General features: G+C 47.2%; 1 protein-coding gene across 2 annotated transcripts in view; it reads right to left on the reverse strand.

Annotated features, from left to right (window-relative positions):
* Positions 1-1,277: 1,277 nt before the first annotated feature.
* Positions 1,278-20,276, reverse strand: part of ATP1A1 (ATPase Na+/K+ transporting subunit alpha 1) — a 33,380-nt gene continuing 14,381 nt past the window's right edge. For both annotated transcript variants that reach the window (XM_040230957.1, XM_040230958.1), the window contains exons 4-23: positions 18,988-19,191; positions 18,230-18,343; positions 17,710-17,844; positions 17,483-17,600; positions 16,756-17,024; positions 16,022-16,220; positions 15,662-15,771; positions 13,607-13,741; positions 12,767-12,959; positions 10,424-10,599; positions 9,299-9,435; positions 7,915-8,065; positions 7,161-7,329; positions 6,892-7,046; positions 6,401-6,524; positions 4,939-5,084; positions 4,683-4,813; positions 4,102-4,203; positions 1,941-2,032; positions 1,278-1,591 (exon numbers count right to left, since the gene is read on the reverse strand). In XM_040230957.1, the coding sequence (XP_040086891.1) occupies positions 1,563-1,591; positions 1,941-2,032; positions 4,102-4,203; positions 4,683-4,813; positions 4,939-5,084; positions 6,401-6,524; positions 6,892-7,046; positions 7,161-7,329; positions 7,915-8,065; positions 9,299-9,435; positions 10,424-10,599; positions 12,767-12,959; positions 13,607-13,741; positions 15,662-15,771; positions 16,022-16,220; positions 16,756-17,024; positions 17,483-17,600; positions 17,710-17,844; positions 18,230-18,343; positions 18,988-19,191 (2,889 nt within the window). In that variant the 3' untranslated portion in view covers positions 1,278-1,562. The remainder of the gene's footprint in view (positions 1,592-1,940; positions 2,033-4,101; positions 4,204-4,682; positions 4,814-4,938; positions 5,085-6,400; positions 6,525-6,891; positions 7,047-7,160; positions 7,330-7,914; positions 8,066-9,298; positions 9,436-10,423; positions 10,600-12,766; positions 12,960-13,606; positions 13,742-15,661; positions 15,772-16,021; positions 16,221-16,755; positions 17,025-17,482; positions 17,601-17,709; positions 17,845-18,229; positions 18,344-18,987; positions 19,192-20,276) is intronic.

Genomic DNA, 20,276 nt, shown 5'->3' on the forward strand with positions numbered 1-20,276 from the left:
GCTGTATATTCTCAGGGAGGACACAGCGATCACTTGTCTGCCAGCCCTGAGCCTGAGATCTGTTAGTTCTTAGTTTTATCCTAAGTTTCCTTATGTTGGGCTGAACAAGTGGCTCTTTAACAATGACTTGCCCACAGGCATCGAGACGATCCTGGAGAAAGAAGGGAAGAACTGATGTGTTGGATGAGGGAGGCATAGGTCACCCTGCCCTCCCAGTTCCCCAGTGGGAGAGGCTGCGGACAATGGCCGGTTGGTACGTGCGAGTCACTTATTCCCCTCCCAGCTGCGTAGCTTGGAAGTGAGTAGCGCAAGAGGCAGGAGCAATGAGTCAAGCTTTTCAGAGAAAAACCACAAACCTGAACCCAAACTATCATCACCTGCCAGATAATGATCACTAGTGCCAGAGGTAAGGGCTCCCCCCTTACAGCATCTACTTGAAGCAAGGACGGCCTTGAAGCGCAGCTAGTGAACAGCACTCAGGATGGATTACTGAGTGATGGGACTTGAAGGGGTTTTTTACACTAACTTTATGAAACTTGATCTTGACCCTGCAGTAAACAAATCTTTCCACCTTCTTTCATAAGTACCTTCTGGCACATAACCACTCTCTGAAATGGAGCTATTTGATGCTAAATTAGGAACGAGTTATGTGGAAGGGAAGCACTTGGTGACGTGCACATGTATTCCAACCAGCTGTGTACAGGTAGCTTCCTACTTCTCAGATCTTGGTACAGAGACACTTGAGGCTGGAGTGGTCCTGTGATTGGAGACCACAGCTGCGGCTGCACCCAGGATGGGCAGTGGGGGTGGAGGTGGGCCTTCTTTGAGGGTCTGAAAATCTTTCTCCTGACAGGTGTGTTCATCAAGAAACAGATGTGGAGGCAGCAGTGGAGGGGGGGGGGGTGTTTCAGCCATACCCCCTGCAGTATAGCCCATGGGGAAACCCGTTCAGGTGAGCTTGTCTCCTCAGACTACAAAAGCATGGGCAGGAAGCTTCCCTCAGCCTGTGGTTCTGACACGTGAATGTGAATCAGCACCGCCTGGAGACTTACTGAACAGACGGCTGGCTAGCGTCTCCTTCCATGGCCGTGGCTTCGCTGTGCTACCCAGGCCCCAGGTGATGCTGCGGAGGCTGCCAGCCAGGGGCGCATGCGCCGGCAAGCATCGCTCCAGATCCCTCTTGCGCGGACATCTGGACCACAGAACTGAGGAGGGCTGTGAGGCGGACTCCATTATAATAGCCATCTTTATTTGTAAAAATCCAAATATAAAATGTATTCTTTCATACATTCCGAGTTTTCCATTTTACAAAAACAAAAAGGCACATAAAAACCTTCCCCACGGTCATTTCCACAGACGGATGTTTCTCGGGCAACCCTCCCCCCACCCCCACCCCCCCCATAGAGCTACATGCTTCATTCCCGGACGTCTCGCTTCCCCACATGCTTCGGTGCTTTCCTACCAGGGTGGAATTCTGAATTCCAAGACTGAAGTACACAGAGACGGGGTGGGTGGTGGGTGCAGAGCTTGTGGCGCGATGCTCCACGGCGTGCAGGAGGGGGCTAGTAGTAGGTCTCCTTCTCCACCCAGCCTGCGGGGAGCAGAGAGACAGAGGGGAGCGACTGTGAGCCTCGGGCAACAGCCGACGGGGCCCTCAACTGTATGTGTTTTTAAGAGTAATGTTTTAGTTGGAAAGATGGTTTAGACTTCTGGCCAAGTTTCTACCACATCCTATTCAGGTTGTATTTGGTCAATTTTGAAACCTCAGTTGAGATCTCCATTCTGAGGATGGGCTGTGACTAGAGTTAGTTAGCGTCCCGTGGACTTAGCCAATCAGGCTGATAGTGGAGGAGCCCAGACACTTCGAAAGAAACAGAGCACAAGCCAGAACTAGGCAGCCCTCCCCAGCCCCACTCCTAACTGAAAATGCCTGTACTCACCGCCAGGGCGTCGCCTGATGATGAGCTTCCGGACTTCATCATACACGAAGATGAGAAGAGAGTAGGGGAAGGCACAGAACCACCAGGTAGGTCTGGAAGCAGAACCAGGCGGCAATTTACATGTGGACACCACTCAAAGGCAGGCAGAGATGGCACGTCAGCAAAGGGACAGCGAAACACATCAGCCCCAAGGGAGAAGCCAGGCATAGTGCCGGGCAACTGCTGAGCACTCACACAGAACTCTAAAAACACCCCACCTCCCGCACGCTCAGAGCCTAGAGGCGCAGCAGAAAGCAGACTGCCACCTTCACCTGGGTTTCCATGAGAACTGGTTGGTACTGTAGGTCAGCTTCGTTTTTATTGTTGACAATTCCAGAGCCAACAGGATATTTCCTCTTTTCCTTTTCTAAAATATTTAAGAAACTCAAGTACATCTGTCTCATGTCCTGGCATTTGAAGATAAAAGAACTGCCAGTGTGGGTCATGACTGGTTTAATCATCCCCTGAATCTGGTCTCTGACAGTAGAGTTTAGGAGAGTCAGGAGTGTGTTGAGTCCCAGACCTGGAGAGTAAGCAGCTGAATCCTAGCAGAGATCTGAGGCCTTTGGGGATCCAGGGGATACTGCCACAGTCCCCAGCCTGGAGACAGGCACCCTGGGCAGCCTCTAGAGGAGGTTGACACTATGACTCCCGACTTCCCAGGGCAACCACAGCAGGAAGGCCGTCCCAGAGCAGAGCTCTGGCGTCTCCCTCTCTTCCTGTCCGATGTGTCCTCCACAGCTGCTAAAAGACGACTTCACTTGACTTGGGGACCTCTGTAACTAAGCCACCTTCCACATAAGTCCACACAAGTTCTCTCGCAAGTCACAGCAAAAGATGCTCAGAGGCATCAGTTTGTTTTGAGACTTCTCATTTTGGCCTTTTTAGAGAGCTCTGATCCTCTTAGCCTCCTTTTAAAACAATGGCCCAAGATGATAGAATTCAGCTTGGGCAAGGTTTGCCCCTGTCGTGTGCAAACTGTGCAGGGGGCTGGGAATACAAAGCCAAAAAAAGACACTGTGGTCCTTGCTTTGAAGATTATAATCTAAGGCGTGCTCAAGTGACAACAATGGCAAAGGAGGGTTGCAGCTGCACAGGCCCAGGAAGCCAAGAGCACAGGGGCACAAGCCCCAAGGGAAGCAACCTGGAAGAACAATCAGGGCTGATGGAGTGGGAAGGGAACAGCCTCCCAAATATGAAGGCAGAGGAGGAGTGCTCAATTCACCTAAAGTAAGCCTGGATGGGTCCAAGGCTAGGAAGACCATCTGGCACAGTAACAAGACCCTGGATGCCAGTCTACCCTTACACCGCCGACAGAAGACAGGGAACCCACGAGGTCTGGTTACTTCTGGGACGAGAACAGGGAGAAGTGCTGAGGGCAACAGGCTACTTGAGAGTCCAGATGGGTTAGAACAAGGACGGGAGACTGATGTTCAGATCACAAGTCCCACTTTCTGTGGCTTAGCATATTCTAATGAGGATGCACCTGCGTAACCGGAACCAGTTGGCAGACACCACAAACACACTCAATCCTTCAAAACATTCTTGAGAGTTTGTGGCAAATTCTGCATGTGAAAATTAAATCTATCAAAGGTGTTGTCATTCACCATGTTCAAGGCCAGTCAGGTTCTGACCAAAGACAAGTGGCTGGCTTCCTCTGAATCTCTACGTATGCATGATCTCCTGACACTATCAGGGCTCGACTATGAAGACCTCAGATTTGCGGCTCCACCATCCTCCTCTGAGAGCAGAGGAGTCAGAGGCCCCAGAGATGAGGGGCTTGCGATGTGATGCACATCACTCACTGGGTGAGCAAATCAAGATTTGGACTTGAGACCCCAACTTCACAGCTGAGGATGTCCCCCGCTGGCCTCAAGACAACCGGGCTTTGGCGCTCAGCTCAGCTGGCTGGTAAGCAAGCCCAAGGGTCAGAGCCTGGGTGGCCCTAGCAACGCCGATTCCTGGTCTGCATCACTGAGTCAGCCTTTGTTTCCCAGTCCAGAGGAATTCTTGTACCTATCAGCCGACAGCTCTGAAAAAAACAGCACTAACATGTGCCATGGGAGGAACAAGCCATGCTGGTTATTTCCAACTTTTTGGACCTAAAAGAAGAGGGACTTACTTGAGGGGATACATCCTCAGGGCAACACCCATTCCAGGGCAGTAGGAAAGGAAAGCAGCAAGGGCTGTCTCTTCGAAGAGGCCAAATATTAAGATCTTGTTCCTAAAAACAAGGAGGGGAGAGAGGTTAAAAAACTATAAATAAAAGTATATCTTCTGTTTTTTATTATTTTTAATGTGAACCACTTTTAAAGCCTTTATTGAATTTGTTAAAATATTGCTTCTGCTTCATGTTTTGGTCTTTTTTGCCCCTGAGGCATGTAGCTCCCTGACCAGGGTTCGAACCCACGTCCCCTGAATTGGGAGGTGAAATCTTAACCACTGGAGTGCCAGGGGAATCCCTACTATGTTTTACATGGCAGGTTGATGTCTTCTTAGGTCTTTATGTATTTGTACTTAGGAACCTGAGGTCAGATGAAAAAACCTAGAAAATGACATTTTGCTTCATGAATTAGCTCCCCAAACAAGATTCTAGAACTTCTGTCCAATGTGTCAGATGCTGGGCTTTTTATTTAGCACAGGGCTTAGACATCCATCACCAGACCCGTCTTTGACTTGAGACCCCAACTGTGGCCTACTCACTTCATCCCCTGCTGGAAGACGGAATTCCTCCTGGTCTTGCAGATGACCAAGTCAGCCCACTGCACCACCACGATACTGACAAAGAAGGCCGTGTGGCAGGTGAACTCCACGATCTTCCTCTGTTCATAGGTCTGAAACGCGCAAGGCAGGCCGATGAGCCTGGCTCTCGGCCCATGTGTCCAGAGCCCGTGAGGCCCTGCCCTCTGGTGCTAGAGGAGCTCTGCCTGGCACTGGCAGGCAGGCAGCCCTCACTCACCCACTGCTGCCCATAGCTGTCCTCCACGTCGTTGATCCAACGGTCATCCCAGGTCACTCGGATGCCCAGCAGGTGATTAGGGAGGAAGCCGTTCTCAGCCATGATCACAAAGTAAGTGAAGAAGCCCCCCAAGGCCTGGATCATACCTGAGAAGTTGAAAAGAACTTGAATGCCAGGGCCTGGTACAAGGCATCTGCAGGCACACTCTTCACCCACACCTGTTCCACTTTGAGTCACTGATTAGAGCTTAAAAGAGGGACCCGGCCCTTGTTCTTAAAACACCCACGTCTATTCTCTGGTCATCTGCTTCTATCAGGACATGACCCTTAGGGGTAAAAATCCACATCCCCATTTTTTAATTCCTGAAAAAAAATTACGACTCCTGTTCCATCTCTCAAAATTTTTACACATGGCCTTTGTGCCAGCCACTGTGGAAATCATGAATGTGGCACTTTCTGACCTGATCCTCCACTTCCCCAATTCCAGGATCCTTCTCTCTGGGATCCAATCCAACTATACTGCCTTCAACTCTTTGGGGTGGGATTTCATCCTATATTCTGGACCATTCTCTTACTTCAAAATTAGGCCTTTCTAGCCATCACTTTTCACTTTCATGCATTGGAGAAGGAAATGGCAACCCACTCCAGTGTTCTTGCCTGGAGAATCCCAGGGACGGGGGAGCCTGATGGGCTGCCGTCTGTGGGGTCACACAGAGTTGGACACGACTGAAGTGACTTAGCAGCAGCAGAAGCAGCAGCAACAGCAGCCATCAGCCAATTACTTTGTTGTCAGAAATGGTTAAATCAATCTTTGCCATATTTCCATAACATACTTGATTTGTCTCATTTTTACCCAAGTGTTCACAGTGACGCAATTAGTCTAGAAGAACAAGTTGCTGCTGGTGGCTTTATGAAGTTCTGCTAAAGGCAGTGTTTAGGATCAAAGGGCATTTTCACTGTCCACCATCTAGACTACCTGTCAGCTGGTTCTGCTCCACGAGTGGAACAGAAATCAAGCACTGGGGGTGAGGAGAGTGAGGGTGCAGAGTTGCCATGTGATGGTGACCAGTCAGCCAAAGCTCCAAACTCCACTGGGTGCAGAGTTAAGAGTTTGCTGAGTCCAATCAGTGGTAGTACTTTACTTCCCCAGAAAAGCTGCCTTTGAGTTAATACTGCAGCTCTTAGGAGCAGTGCCTGGCATTCAAAAGGCTCCATAAGCAGGGGTGTTTCTCTGTTCTAAAGCAGATGAGCTCCGTTACAACTGCCCAATGTAAAGAACTAAGGTTTCTGGGAAGATGGCAAAAGATGTCTTCTCACATGGAAGGGAATCTAAAAAAAAATCCCCAGCCTTACCCTAGATCCTGGATCTTCTTAGATTTGGAAGTTACCCAACTTCTGAAGCCTCAGAAACCCTGTCTGAGGCAGACACCACCCCTACAGATACTCGAAATCTGCTAGCTCACCAATCTGTCCGTAGGCCATGCTGATCAGCCGCTCGTTCACGAGTTTGTCTGTCTGGGGGTTTCTGGGCTGTCTCTTCATGATGTCGCTCTCAGCTTGCTCATAAGCCAGGGAGATAGCAGGGACCTGCAGGAAGGGCGAGAAGCCATCAGAAACCGGCAAGCTCATGCTGTGACCCTTTTGTTTGTTCTCAAATTCTTGCTCTCCCTTATGAAAAATGTTTTTCATAACGAGATATTACAAGTCCCCCCCTTTTTTAAAAAAGGGGCAAAATGATACAAAAGGGAAGATTTCTATCTGATAAATAGGTATTGACAGCTGTCTTAAAGAATGATTTAACACTGAATCTTTGATGCTGAGGCTGCCACACACAGGCCAAAAAATTCTTGGTAGTGACATTTCAAAATGCTGGCCACGGGGACCCAGAGAGCACAGTGAGTGCTAATGCCACACCTTAGCACTGTGACGTGTATAAGGTGTGCCAGTCACTCACCATGTCCGTTCCCAAGTCGATGCAGAGGATGGTGACGGTCCCCAGGGGGAGTGGAATGTTTGCAATAATAAATATCAGGAAGGGGGTAATCTCAGGAATGTTACTGGTGAGGGTATAAGCAATGGATTTCTTCAAGTTATCAAAGATCAGACGACCTGTGAAAGCAAGATTGTTTTTAATGTAGAGCTTAATGAAAAGGACCGGAAATCACATACAGAAATGGCTATTGCTCAGCAGCATCTGGACCAGGTTTCATGCAGCACTCTCACCTTCCTCTACTCCAGTCACAATTGAAGCAAAGTTGTCATCTAGGAGAATCATGTCAGCAGCTTGCTTAGACACGTCTGAGCCTGCAATCCCCATGGCAACCCCAATGTCTGCCTTCTTCAAAGCCGGGGAGTCATTGACACCGTCTCCAGTTACAGCCACAATGGCACCCTGCCAGGAAAAGGAGTGGAATTGCGTGGTTGGGCATAAGTGAGGTGCAGCCTCTATTTGCTCCTCATTACAGACACTGCTCCTTTCCCACTGAGACTCATCTAGACTTAGAACTATCGCAGCCAGGAACGCACACAGCTAATACCAAACAGCAGGATCCAGGAGACACCCCCACCTTGTTCACAAGGTCTACATGAAGTCGTGACTCAGGTGAGTGTCCCTCAGGAAAGCCCTGCTCCTTCATGCACCACCACTCCCAGGTCTCTCCCAGGTATGGGATGAACCCCCTGGGCATTCACATCCCCGGTGTGGACATCAGGACCCGGCACTGGTCTTCTGGTGCTGAGTGCTGAAGCTCTGACTCTGGGCCACAGTGAAGACCAGTAGAGTATGTGTCTTGGCTAAACCATGATCCAGTCACCATCCTCTACGCCTGGAGCTTCTTACTGGCCCGTGTGTACTGAGACAGAGAGGAGCTAGCTGGCTCAGGTTTCCAGCACTGTTGCCTTGCTTTTTGTTTTTACCAGAACTGCAATCACTGAGGTCAGCAGCGTCTGAAAGAGCCCGCCCCGGCTGTGTGCCGACCTGTCTCTGGCAGCCTTCCACAATGATGAGCTTCTGCTGAGGAGAGGTCCTGGCGAACACAATCTCCGTGTGGTACTTCAAAATGTCATCCAGTTGCTCGGGAGTCATGTCCTTCAGATCACTTCCATGTACCACGCAGGCCCTGGCATCCCTACAATCAGGACCAAAAAAAAAAAACACAAATAAAGGTCACCTGTCTGTCCCTTCTTCACTGTGAACAAAAGGTGTCTCACTACGCAGAGTTGCGTTGCTCGCTCAGTCATATCCGACTCTCTGTGACCCCACAGGCTGTAGCCCATCAGGCTCCTCTGTCCATGGGATTCTCTAGGCAAGAATACTGGAGTGCCATTTCCTCCTCCAGGGGATCTTCCCGACCTGGGGATTGAACCCAGGTCTCTGGCACTGCAGGTGGATTCTTTACCGTCTGAGCCACCAGGGAAGCGTAACACCATAAAGCCAGGGGGAACTGTCCCATTAAGTAAACGGTATTACCTGTGCAGTGTTTTACAGGTTATAAAGCATACTCATGTATATTATCTCATTCAAGATTCACGACCACCATGAGGCAGGCCTGTCTCTCACCTTCCTTACCCCATGTTTACAGGATGCATGGAAACAACATAACTAAGCTTTAGACACTGGCAGAGCTGATGAAGGACCAAACCCAAAGTAGGCCAAAGTAGGCTTTGGTGGGGGTGGCGCTAAGCCTTAACAAAACATTAAAAAAGCAAATCTAATTTGTCTCAAGTTATCCATTTCACTTTATTGCCAAAATTCTCCTTTCTGGCCTGAGTCGTAGTGCTTTGCCCATTTTGTTAGTGTGGAACTGAAAATGACAAGGTGCTAGGTGCTGGGCAGTAAGGAGAAGGAACAGCATGAACTCAGAAGCCTGACTGCTGAGTGTACTGTGAGACTCGGCCTCAGCTTCCCTGCTCTGCAAGCTGGGAGCACTACCGACCTCCGTGGGTTTCTGTAGCAAATGCTTAGAACAGTAAGCACCATCTAAGTGTTGCTTACAATGATTGCTTTATTGAAAACCCTCCCTGGGGTGTTCAGGGCTGGTGCACTGGGATGACCCTGAGGGATGGGATGGGGAGGGAGGTGAGAAGGAGGGTCAGGATGGGGAACACATGTACACCCATGGCTGATTCACGTGAATGTATGGCAAAAACCACCACAATACTGTCAAGTAATTAACCTCCAATTAAAATAAATTAAAAAAAAGAAGAAAACTCTCCCTGGGAACAAGGCTGCTTTCTGCCACTGAAGGGGCCTCCCTACCCAGAGTAACCCTAGAAGGAGACCATGTAGAACCAAGCTGAAGATGCCCAACGACCAGCATCTGCACATTCAAGGCAGCAGTGCTCTGACCTTCCCGCCTTACCTGGGATTCACCTGGCTCACTGGGATGTTGAGGCGGGCAGCAATGTCTTCTACAGTCTCATTACCTTCTGAGATGATGCCCACACCTTTGGCAATGGCTTTGGCAGTGATGGGATGGTCTCCGGTGACCATGATGACCTGTGGCAAAAAAGAGGACAATCTGTTTAATGCAGCTGCCAAGCAAATGACCTTGAGAAGTCTTACAAGTGGGCAATAAATATCAAGGATGACTCAGCTTGCAATATCAAAGGGAAAGAAACGCAAATAGAAAACTGATAAACACGAACTAGTCCAAAACACAAACACGAGTTCACAGAAGACACCAAGCAAAACCCAGATTTTATCTTGGCACACAATCACACAGGATAAACAGTTATCTTTTTCTTTTTACACCATCAAACAAAGATACTCAAATTTACTAAACCCAACAACAACAAAAAAGGATGAAAATCTCATGCTGGTGCATAATAGGGCCCACACATTGCTGGTCAGCATCCTGAAACTGGCCCAATTTGGAGGGAAAGCAATAAGTAACAAGAATTCAAATCAGTTACTGTTCTTTTTGACTCTACGATTACATTAAGAATATAATCAAAGTGGTAGGAGAAGAGTTTTTACAAAGCTTTTCAGAGCAGTATTACTCATGAGAATGAGAAGGTGGAAATAAGCCAAACAGCCGGTAACATGGCAGACTGTACAAACCACACTGAATCGGCGCATCTGCACACTCTGCAACTTAAGACAGACACAGAGTACACACCAAACATTCCCTTCAAAACCAACTATCTGAAAACACAAGACAGGCATTCATTGCATGATGAGTACTAATTTAGAATAAGGCAAATATTTCAAAATTTAAAACCTTACCACGTCTTCAGCGCTTTTTAATTTGCTTAGTTACATCTCTTAAAGGTTTTTTTTTTTTTAACTTTTCGATCCCTCATCTGCAGCTTACACCAACATGTTAATACCATTTGGCTTTCTCCAGGGGTAACTAAAAAGCTTTGGAGATGAGAAATCGATACTCCAGGTGAGAAACACCAGCGATCATGGGGACCCTGAGGAGCACGAAGGAGGGTGCCCAGAACTGCTAAGAGGTGATGCCACGGTGGAGTGGGGGCAGTACCTTGATTCCAGCACTTCGGCATTTGCCCACAGCATCTGGGACAGCAGCCCGTGGTGGGTCAATCATGGAGATGAGACCCACGAAGCAGAGATTATCAACAGGGAAGTTCACATCGTCGGTGTCAAACTGGAAGCCTTCAGGAAACTGCTCATCTGGCAGCAGCAAGTGGCAGAAACCTGCAGGAGGGCAGGGAGTCTGTGAGAACTTCCAGTAACAGAGGAAGCTGCAGGACACCAGCTTGTTGTGCAGCAGTTTGTTAGTTTGGAAAGCTTTTTTTAAATGAGTTTCACTGAACATTTATGAATGATACAGAGTCCTTGGAAACCACGCAATACAGACAGAATCCATCACCAAGCCTCAGAGGATGAGGCTCTGTTTAATGTGGAGAAATGGGAAGTCTAAGCACCATGGTTTCAGTCCCAAATTGGCAAAGGAGTAGGTCAAGGTTGTATATTGTCAACCTGCTTATTTAACTTATATGCAGAGTACATCATGAGAAATGCTGGGCTGGATGAAGCACAAACTGGAATTAAGATTGCTGGGAGAAATATCAATAACCTCAGATACATAGATGGCACCACCCTTATGGCAGAAAGCGAAGAGGAACTAAAGAGCCTCTTGATGAGTGTGAAAGAGGAAAAGTGGAAAAGGTGACTTAAAACTCAACATTCAAAAACTAAGATCATGGCATCCGGTCCCATTACTTCATGACAAATAGATGGGGAAACAATGGAAACAGTGACAGACTTTATTTTTCTGAGCTCCAAAATCACTGCAGATGGTGACTGCAGCCATGAAATTAAAACAGCCTTGCTCCTTGGAAGAAAAGCTATGACAAAACTACACAGCATATTAAAAAGCAGAGACATTACTTTACTGACAAAGGTCCATATAGTCAAAGCTATGATTTTTCCATCATGCACAGATGTGAGAGCTGGACTATGAAGAAGGCTGAGTGCCAAAGAATTGATGCTTTTGAACTGTGGTGTTGGAGAAGACTCTTGCAAGTCCCCTGGACAGCAAGGAGATCCAGCCAGTCCATCCTAAAGGAAATCAGTGCTAAATATTCATTGGAAGAACTGACGCTGAAGCTGAAGCTCCAATCCTCTGGCCACCTGATGTGAAGAATTGACTCACTGGAAAAGAGCCTGATGCTGGGAAAGACTGAAGGTGAGAGGAGAAGGGGACGACAGAGGATGAGATGCATGACTGACTCAATGGACAGGAGTTAGAGCAAGCTCCAGGAGTTGGTGATGGGCAGGGAAGCCTAGAGTGCTGCAGTCCATGGGGCTGCAGAATCAGACATGACTGAATGATTGAATGGAAGTGAACTGAGACCCGCCCCCTCATTTACTTGGACTTTGGCACATCATCATGTGATTACTTGTCTCTACTCTCCTCTCTGGAGAAAAAACCAAGGCCATGGGTCTACTCACTGTTCATCTAACCAAAACATACACTGCTGAGCAGCTGTGTAGAAGAAAGAGGCCAAGCTTCGAGTATAAATGCAGATCAGACACACTCTGCCCAAGGGGTTCATCATCTAGTATTGTTAATACAAGAATTGTGATACTTAAGACATTTCTTTCGATGTTGTGTGGAGGTTACAATGTCCTTTAAAGTAATATCAGGTGCTTTGTGGACTCATAGGACAGACTGCTTCTACTGTGGGGTGGTGGAGGTGCATTAACAGAAAAAAAAAAAAAAAAACCACCACACTTAAGAATGACCTTTCAGTTGAATAGAGACCTAAGACCGAAGAGTTAGACTGAAGAGCAGGTAAGAACAAGAGTATGGGGACTAGGTAATCAGTTCTACGTTACCCAACTAAGGAGAATAGAGGAATTACATTCATTTTTTATCTGTACAAAAGATGACAGATGCTACTTTCCCTATGACACAGTGGGTGAACGTGCTTCTTGTCCGCAGTGGCTGACACAGAACAGGTGGCATCCGAGGCTCCAAATTCACCATTTACCTAATCTGTGAGCTGGTAACACAAGTGCCCAGGTAAATTCACAGCCATTCTGTGGCAGCCGGGAAGCGGCTTTATTCTAGATGCCCTAGGAATGAATGAATTTTCACTTCATGAAGCTTACAGATCATGGACATAGCAACAAAAGCCAGACAACAACTCTCTTCCCCTCCTTTTCTGAGCAAACAGAACTGACCAGCATGAGACCAAAGGTCTAAGTCAGAATCAGAGGCAAACCGGCAGGATTTTGTTGCCCAGTGTCTGCAGCGTTTACGGTTTTCAAAACAAAGGGGGCAAATAAAGGGAAGTTAACGAGAAGCAGAGGTTAACGCGGTAACTTGCAATTGCTTCCCGGACTATCACCGTACCCAGCACACGTTCTCCCAGGCCACCCAGCTCCAGGTAGGCGTTCTGAAAGGCGTCCTTCAGCTCCTCGTCCAGGGGCTGCTCCTTGCCATGGATGAGGATGGAGCTGCAGCGGTCCAGGATCCTCTCCGGAGCACCTTTCATCACCAGTAGGTGCCGGGGCTCACCTGCATTGGCATTCTTGTGGATGGATAACTGTAAAGAATGGTAAGCATGCAAACGTTAGACAGCTGGGCCTGAAAGCCCAGGGAGGGAGTTTTTTTTCTTCTGTGGCTGTGACATGTGGCTTGTGGGATCTTAGTTCCCTGACTAGGGATTGAACCCAGGCCCTTGGCAGTGAAAGTGCATCCTAACCAGCGGAGCACTAGGTAAGTTCCTAGTAATTGTTCTGAAAGATACAAGATCCCTTATTTCTGAATTGAGTGTATTACACCCTGTAGCACACTTTGAATGCAAGGTGCTCATGCATCCCTGACACACGTTCATGTACACAATTTTCCCAAAGAAAATCCAGAACAGGGACTGGCAGACTCATGTGCACCTGCAGCCCTGCCCAGCCCTCTCCCCCATCCCCACACCCACTCCAACCCACAAAGGAGAACTCAAAAGGGCCTGGACAACACGTTAGAAAGAAGAGGCTCCATTTATCCTACTAATGTTCAGATAAATTAGAATTTTCTACACGGACACAGATGTCAAATTCAAGCACTCATAAAGAGTGTGACTAATTCATTTTTAGAAAGCATTTAAACCTGGAAAATTCCAAAAGAGTGGAGGGATTTTTTTCCAGCCTATGTCCTTCCTTTCTGTGCCCCCTGGCACTGAGGCCCCAGACCCTCGACCTGGTACTTGTTGGTGGAGTTGAACGGGATCTCGACGATCTTGGCGTATCTCTCTCTCATCTCCTTCACAGAACCGCAGCACACCTCAATGCACTTCAGGAGCGCCGACTCTGACGCATCACCTGCTACAGCCCGCTGCGAACAATGTCTCCATTAGTCTCCCTGAAAGCGCTGCGCCCCATAGCACTTCAGCACTACACTCCCGAAACCCAGGAGACAGCTTGGGCTGTCTTCCCATCTGACAGAAGAAGAGGGCAGGTGGGCGAGGAAGAGCACCATTCTGGGGTGTGACCACCCGTCACAGTCCTTTATTCTCAAATTCCAAACTCTTCCTGGCCTGCCCTCCTCACTCCACCCAAACTGGTGCAAGGTGTCACTGAGCCCTGGGGGAGGCATGACACACTCTTCCAACCCACTCCAACCTTTCTTTTTTTTTCTTTTTTTTTTTTTTTAAGCTTCCCTGGGCCTGCTGAGAAGTCTCCAAGACAGTATTATTCCCAACCACCTATTTCTAGTTATGAATCAGAAAATACAGAGTGAGAATGTAAATAGTTACAGTCCCCTTGACTGCCCTGCAATTTAAGAAGAAAATGCCCTGGGTTCTCAGGATGGAGGGCAAATGGTCTGTGTCAAAGACTAAGCAGGACTTTACGTTCTAAACATAATTTAATTGTGCAGGATTACCTGGGCCTGAATGATGCGAACTGAAAGTTATTATTAGTTCCAACACTAATGTCATCAGCTACCATTTTAGTTCAAGCCCACACTTCAGGTAACACGCATTTTGTGTGCTATATACTGTGACACATTTTGACACACTAAAAAGCATTTTCGGCTGTACTCAACTTTCACACAGAAGAATATTTTACAACTTTGGCACACCAGACCACACATGCTGATGGGCAAATGAATGCTCCCTTATAGATATAGGAGTTCTTTTTAATGAGAAACGCGGCCAGGTTTCGTAAGAAGCAGGAAGTAGGATCACTTTAATAAAAGACAATTATCAAAGCAGAATAGGGCTGTAGGTCCCTCTTTTTTTTTTTTGATAATGTCATTAACATAACATGGCCCCAGACCCCTGAATAACTTAGAAACAGCAGCTCATGCTACCTTTCTGGAGCTTTGAAATAAGAAAAGGTTGGATACTTATGAGTCCCCATGCTCAAAGCCTAGAAAGTTCCACTTTGAGGTAAAGAAAACGATGAAGCAGGCAACTCAAGCTTTATCCCAAGATGAGCAACATCCCCAAATCAACATCGATTCAATGCCAAGAAACTCCTTTAAAGAATAAAGGAGCCCCATCCTCAAAACAGAGGTCACCTCCGTTCAATCTGAGGCATATTCTCTTGGACAACACAGTTTCTACCCAGATCCACCACAGGCAGCTTCGGGGAGAGTGAGCCACCCCAAGGGGCTCCACGCAGCTCCTCTCGGCCTCAAGGGCCTTGTATAGCTCATGACCTTTCTGGGACCAAGTCTTTACTGGGTCACACAGTAATATCTTAGTCATTGCAAATTTCATGCGAATTCCAGGAGGCTGAGCTTAATTAGCTTATTTTTGCATCATTAGTAAGCAAGCTAAGAACAAATAAGAGAAATAGCTGAGCTATTTTAAGAAAATAAATGGCTTAAGGGATTGACTAGAATCTGCTGTATCATAATATGCAAATACGATTATCAAGTCACAAACGTAGCCCTCACTGTCCAGCAGGTGAGGTGATTAGGATATAAACTCAAGAGGAGTCAGGCTGGATTTTACAAGTCAGGTGGACGGCCTGCCCCCCACTCCCACTTTAGTCAGTTTTTCCCATACATTCCCCCTTTACTGATCTTTATGGACCACAGGGTACTGTAAGTACTTGGGTATCTACAGGCAATACAACTCAGGTTACACACAGCAAAGAGTTACACACCATTCCAAGTGTCTTACAATAGACAATGATTTTACAATACCCAAAGGTCACGTGCTTTTTAAAGCGAACCTTCAGGCGGTGGTTCCAGTGTGGCCTGTGCACAACCTGAAGGCAATCTTAACAGAGCTGCTGAGCATACCTTCAGGATAGGCAGGTTATCCTGGTTAGCCTGAAACACGGCCCTGTTACAAAGACCTGCAATTCTGGACAGAGCGAGCCAGGTGGCCGAAGTCTTGTCAAATGAAACACCTGGTAGAGGCAAAAAGAGACAAGAAGAAAGTGCTTAGCTTTGTACTGAAGTCCCATAAAGATGTGAAATGGCACACCTCCTTTCCCCATAAACTAGTCAGGTTTCAGGCATTTTTCCAACCATGCTTGAATTGACATGCAAAAAACAAAACAAAACCCCCAAACCAGAAACATCGAAAACCCAGGACGTTCTACCAAACGATAAACTTCAGGCAGGGGAGGCTGAGCTGTGGGGGCGGGCCGGCCTTACCGCTCTGATTCTCTGTCGTGTCCGCCTCGTGGATTTGGTTGTCGAACCACATGTGGGCCACTGTCATTCGGTTCTGGGTCAGAGTTCCAGTTTTGTCTGAGCAGATGGTGGACGTGGATCCCAAGGTCTCCACAGCCTCCAGGTTCTTCACTAAGCAGTTCTTCCTGGCCATGCGCTTGGCAGTCAGGGTCAGGCATACCTAAAGCATTGGGAACAGATTATTAATACTTCAAATGGCCAGGCAGCCGTTCCATAGGAACTCTGGCTACCCCTGCCCCCATAGAAGTCTTTCTTAAACCCAAATCTCTCTAACCTTCCTCTGAAGTCAGAAGAAATAACAACGGTCACGTGTATATGGGGCTCTTTCCATCCCCTCCAAAAAGGCTATTACGCAAAGTGAAAACAGTCAGGATTTACCATATTCTGTTTTTCCCACTTAGCCCTAAGTCCTTCTCCTTTCTGGGCTACACTGTTCTGGATCATGTGATAATTCAAGGGGGGGAAAAAAAGTATGCTTCTGGGTTACTATCTTCCACATAAAAATAAATGTGCTGAGGTCTTCTCACTGTTTAACCCTACCCAGCTGGCTCCGAAGAAAACCCACATATAAACACATGCAAGAAAAAAAAACCAAAAAACCAAGTCAGCAGCCCCCAAGGAGAGAGTAGTGGATGAACCTCACACTGAGGCAGGCTTTCAGAGTGGGCAAGCATCACCTTCCCCCAGCCTCTTACCGTGACGGTGGCCAGCAAACCCTCTGGCACGTTGGCTACAATGATGCCGATGAGGAAGATGACAGCCTCCAACCAAGTGTACTCAAGGATCAGAGAAAGGATGAAGAAAGACACGCCCAAGAACACAGCCACACCCGTGATGATGTGGATAAAATGTTCAATTTCCGCAGCGATGGGAGTCTGGCCCCCTTCCAGCCCAGAAGCCAGGGTGGCAATTCTGCCCATCACGGTTCGATCCCCGGTGTACACAACAATGCCACGTGCAGTGCCTTAAAAAAAGAGGACGGGAAATTGTACCCGATTTTATCAGTGAAGCTGCAGAATCTGCACAACTATTCACCAGGGTTGAAAAAAGAGAACACACACCCATAATTTTAAGGGCCACATCTTTGGTGGTATATGCTGTTTGTTTTAAACTATATGGACTCTGGCAAAGGGATTTCACTCCATTAGCAGGACCATAGCTCCAAACCTTACTTGAGCTTAGCATTGCCAACACAAGAGGGACATGTGAGGCAGAGGGAACAGGGGAAAAGCAGCCACGAGGTTTACTGTGTCTTCCTGCCAGCATGTCAACTGCTTCTGCCATGTTTGACTGAAGTGGTCAAAAATGGGACCCATAAAACAAAGAGAAATTGTGGCCGTGGGGTTACTTTTTTTGGTGGTTGTCATTAAAGCCCAAGATAAATGCCACATTGTGCTGAAGAGTGCTTCAAAATGGTCCTACCTTCAACACAGTTGGTTGAAAAAAAGGCAATGTTCCGTGTCTCTAGGGGATTTTCATTGGTGAAATCCGGAGACCTGGTCTGTGGCTCTGATTCTCCCGTGAGTGAGGAATTATCCACCTGCCCGTGAATAAAGTCAAACATGTCACATGAGCAACATGAGCCTCATCTGGGGCTGCGGGACCACTCCATTCCCTCTGCCCCAAGCACAGAGGCTGTTTAAACCTACCTTGCAGCCATTCGCAGAAATGATCCTGAGATCAGCAGGAATTCGATCCCCTCCTTTCACTTCCACCAGATCTCCGACGACAACCTCTTCCGCGTTTATGCTCATTTTTTCACCATTTCGAATCACGAGAGCTTGCTTTTGGAAGGGGAGACATTTACACCATTCCATCAAGTAAAAATGGATACCACCGGGAAGGTAGTGTCAAAATTAGAAAACCATCTGTAATCTCAACTATCTGCATTACAACCAAGATTTAGCTTTTTATTTATACAAAGTTAAGGAAAGCTTGCTCAGGTTACCTAAGAGGCAGTCTTCATGCTGCCATTGTGTGGTACGCTCAGAGGGGAGACGCTCACTTTCCGGGGTATAAGAAAAACTGATGTGGTCTTGGGTCAGGGGAGAAGGTGTCCCTCTCTCTCTGGTGGAGCCACTGAACACTCGGAAGGCTTAACCTCACACTGGTTCACACTCTTGGTGCTGTCAAGTTACCAGACGGGGAAGGACAAAAAGCAGCAGGTACCTGAGGAACCATGTTTTTGAAGGACTCCATGATCTTGGAGCTTTTAGCTTCTTGATAGTAGGAGAAACACCCGGTTATGATGACGACGGCAGACAGCACCACACCAAGGTACAGCTGGAACAGAACAGACAAGTTAGGGCGGCAGAGCTCTCGGTAAAGTACTGGGAACAGCCAGTTAACTTTTGACTGAATAAAAAACACTTAGAAAGAGAGAGAGAGAGATCAAGGCTTCAGAAATACAAAACTCATGCCTTCATGCTTCTTCCTAGAGACAGTGTCCAAGAAAGTCAGAAATGGAGTCACGCTGATACTTGGTCACTAGCGTGGGGAAGTGTTCCAGATGAATCAGTTTCTCCTGCTTTGTTAAACGTATTTTCAAGACAACTTGTGACTTGAAGAATGGCTACCAAACATTTCTGGATGCGTGTAATGTTCCAATGTTAAAAACTATGCCCTCCACCAAGTGGCAACAGGACCTACACAGGGCCTGAGCAGAACTGCCCGTTCAGGGCAGCAGCGTGCAGGGCAGATGCCCAGCTTGGAAGAACATCTCAACACAGGGCAGGAGACAGAGAGAGAACCTGAAGTGAAGAAGGAAGATGTATGGGCCCTGAAGGCAATCGACGCTGATGTTACTTTTCCCAGAGTTTAAAACCATCAAGTAACCCGTAGCGACTGAAAATAAATAGATGGCAGAGGGTGGATTGTTAGGTACGCATAAATACCTAACAATCCACACTAGGAACTATGGTACTCACATTATCATTTTGAGGTTCCTCTTCTGTAGCAGCTTGGATGCCATAGGCCAAGAAGCAAAGAACTGCTCCAATCCACAGTAACATTGAGAACCCCCCAAACAGCTGTCGACAGAACTTGACCCATTCAGGGGTTGTTGGAGGGGGCGTGAGGGCATTGGGTCCATCTCTGGCTAGGATCTCAGCAGCTCGAGCAGTTGTTAAGCCCTGAGAAACAGAGGGATGTTAAGTAAGACCAAGTGCTTCAGAGTTCACAAGCTAACACAGATACTTGACAGCTGAGAAGGAAGCAGAGAGAAACTAAATGTCCCAGGCCAACGCAGAAGCTAGAAAATCCTGATGATCACCCTATGGTTCAGGCAAACAAGAGCCCAAGTGTCCTGAGGAACCTACAACACTCACACTGAAATTCTCTTAAAATTGATCCACAGACAGATTGGAATCTGGTATGCTCTCTTCTGAGTTTTACAGAAGGAATCACGCCAAACTGCATTTACCAAAAAGATATCCACCTTAACTAATTGATTCAGTTTTGCAATTTAAGAGCTTAAGAGTTTCCTATGTATTGAATCTGTCGAGGAAGTGGAAAAAGAAAACACTAGTAATATCAAAGGAGGAAAAAAAAATCTGTCAGAATCCATCCTGTTACTCGGTTAACTGCCAAGTTTCAGTATAGAACTTTATTCCTTGAATGGCAATTAAAACACCTGTCTGGTGGGGAAGGGGGTCACACGTGTAATATCTGAAGCTAATAACCCCAGGATACCCATCAGTTGAGAAGTATTCACTGGGGGCCTTCTCTCGTGGTCCAGTGATTAAGACATGGGCTTTCACTGCCAAGGGCCCAGATTTGATCCCTGGTTAGGGAACTAAGATCCTATGAGCCATTTGCAGTGGCCAAAAAATTAACAAATAAAATCTTAAAAAAAAAAATTCACTGGAAGAAAGTGAAAGAGGAGAGCGAAAAAGTTGGCTTAAAGCTCAACATTCAGAAAACGAAGATCATGATATCTGGTCCCATCACTTCATGGGAAATAGATGGGGAAACAGTCGAAACAGTGTCAGACTTTATTTTTTTGGGCTCCAAAATCACTGCAGATGGTGACTGCAGCCATGAAATTAAAAGATGCTTACTCCTTGGAAGGAAAGTTATGACCAACCTAGATAGTATATTCAAAAGCAGAGACATTACTTTGCCGGCTAAGGTCTGTCTAGTCAAGGCTATGGTTTTTCCTGTGGTCATGTATGGATGTGAGAGTTGGACTGTGAAGAAGGCTGAGCGCCGAAGAATT

This window comes from Oryx dammah, unplaced genomic scaffold (genome assembly GCF_014754425.2).
Source record: "Oryx dammah isolate SB20612 unplaced genomic scaffold, SCBI_Odam_1.1 HiC_scaffold_28, whole genome shotgun sequence".
Classification (NCBI taxonomy): domain Eukaryota; kingdom Metazoa; phylum Chordata; class Mammalia; order Artiodactyla; family Bovidae; genus Oryx; species Oryx dammah.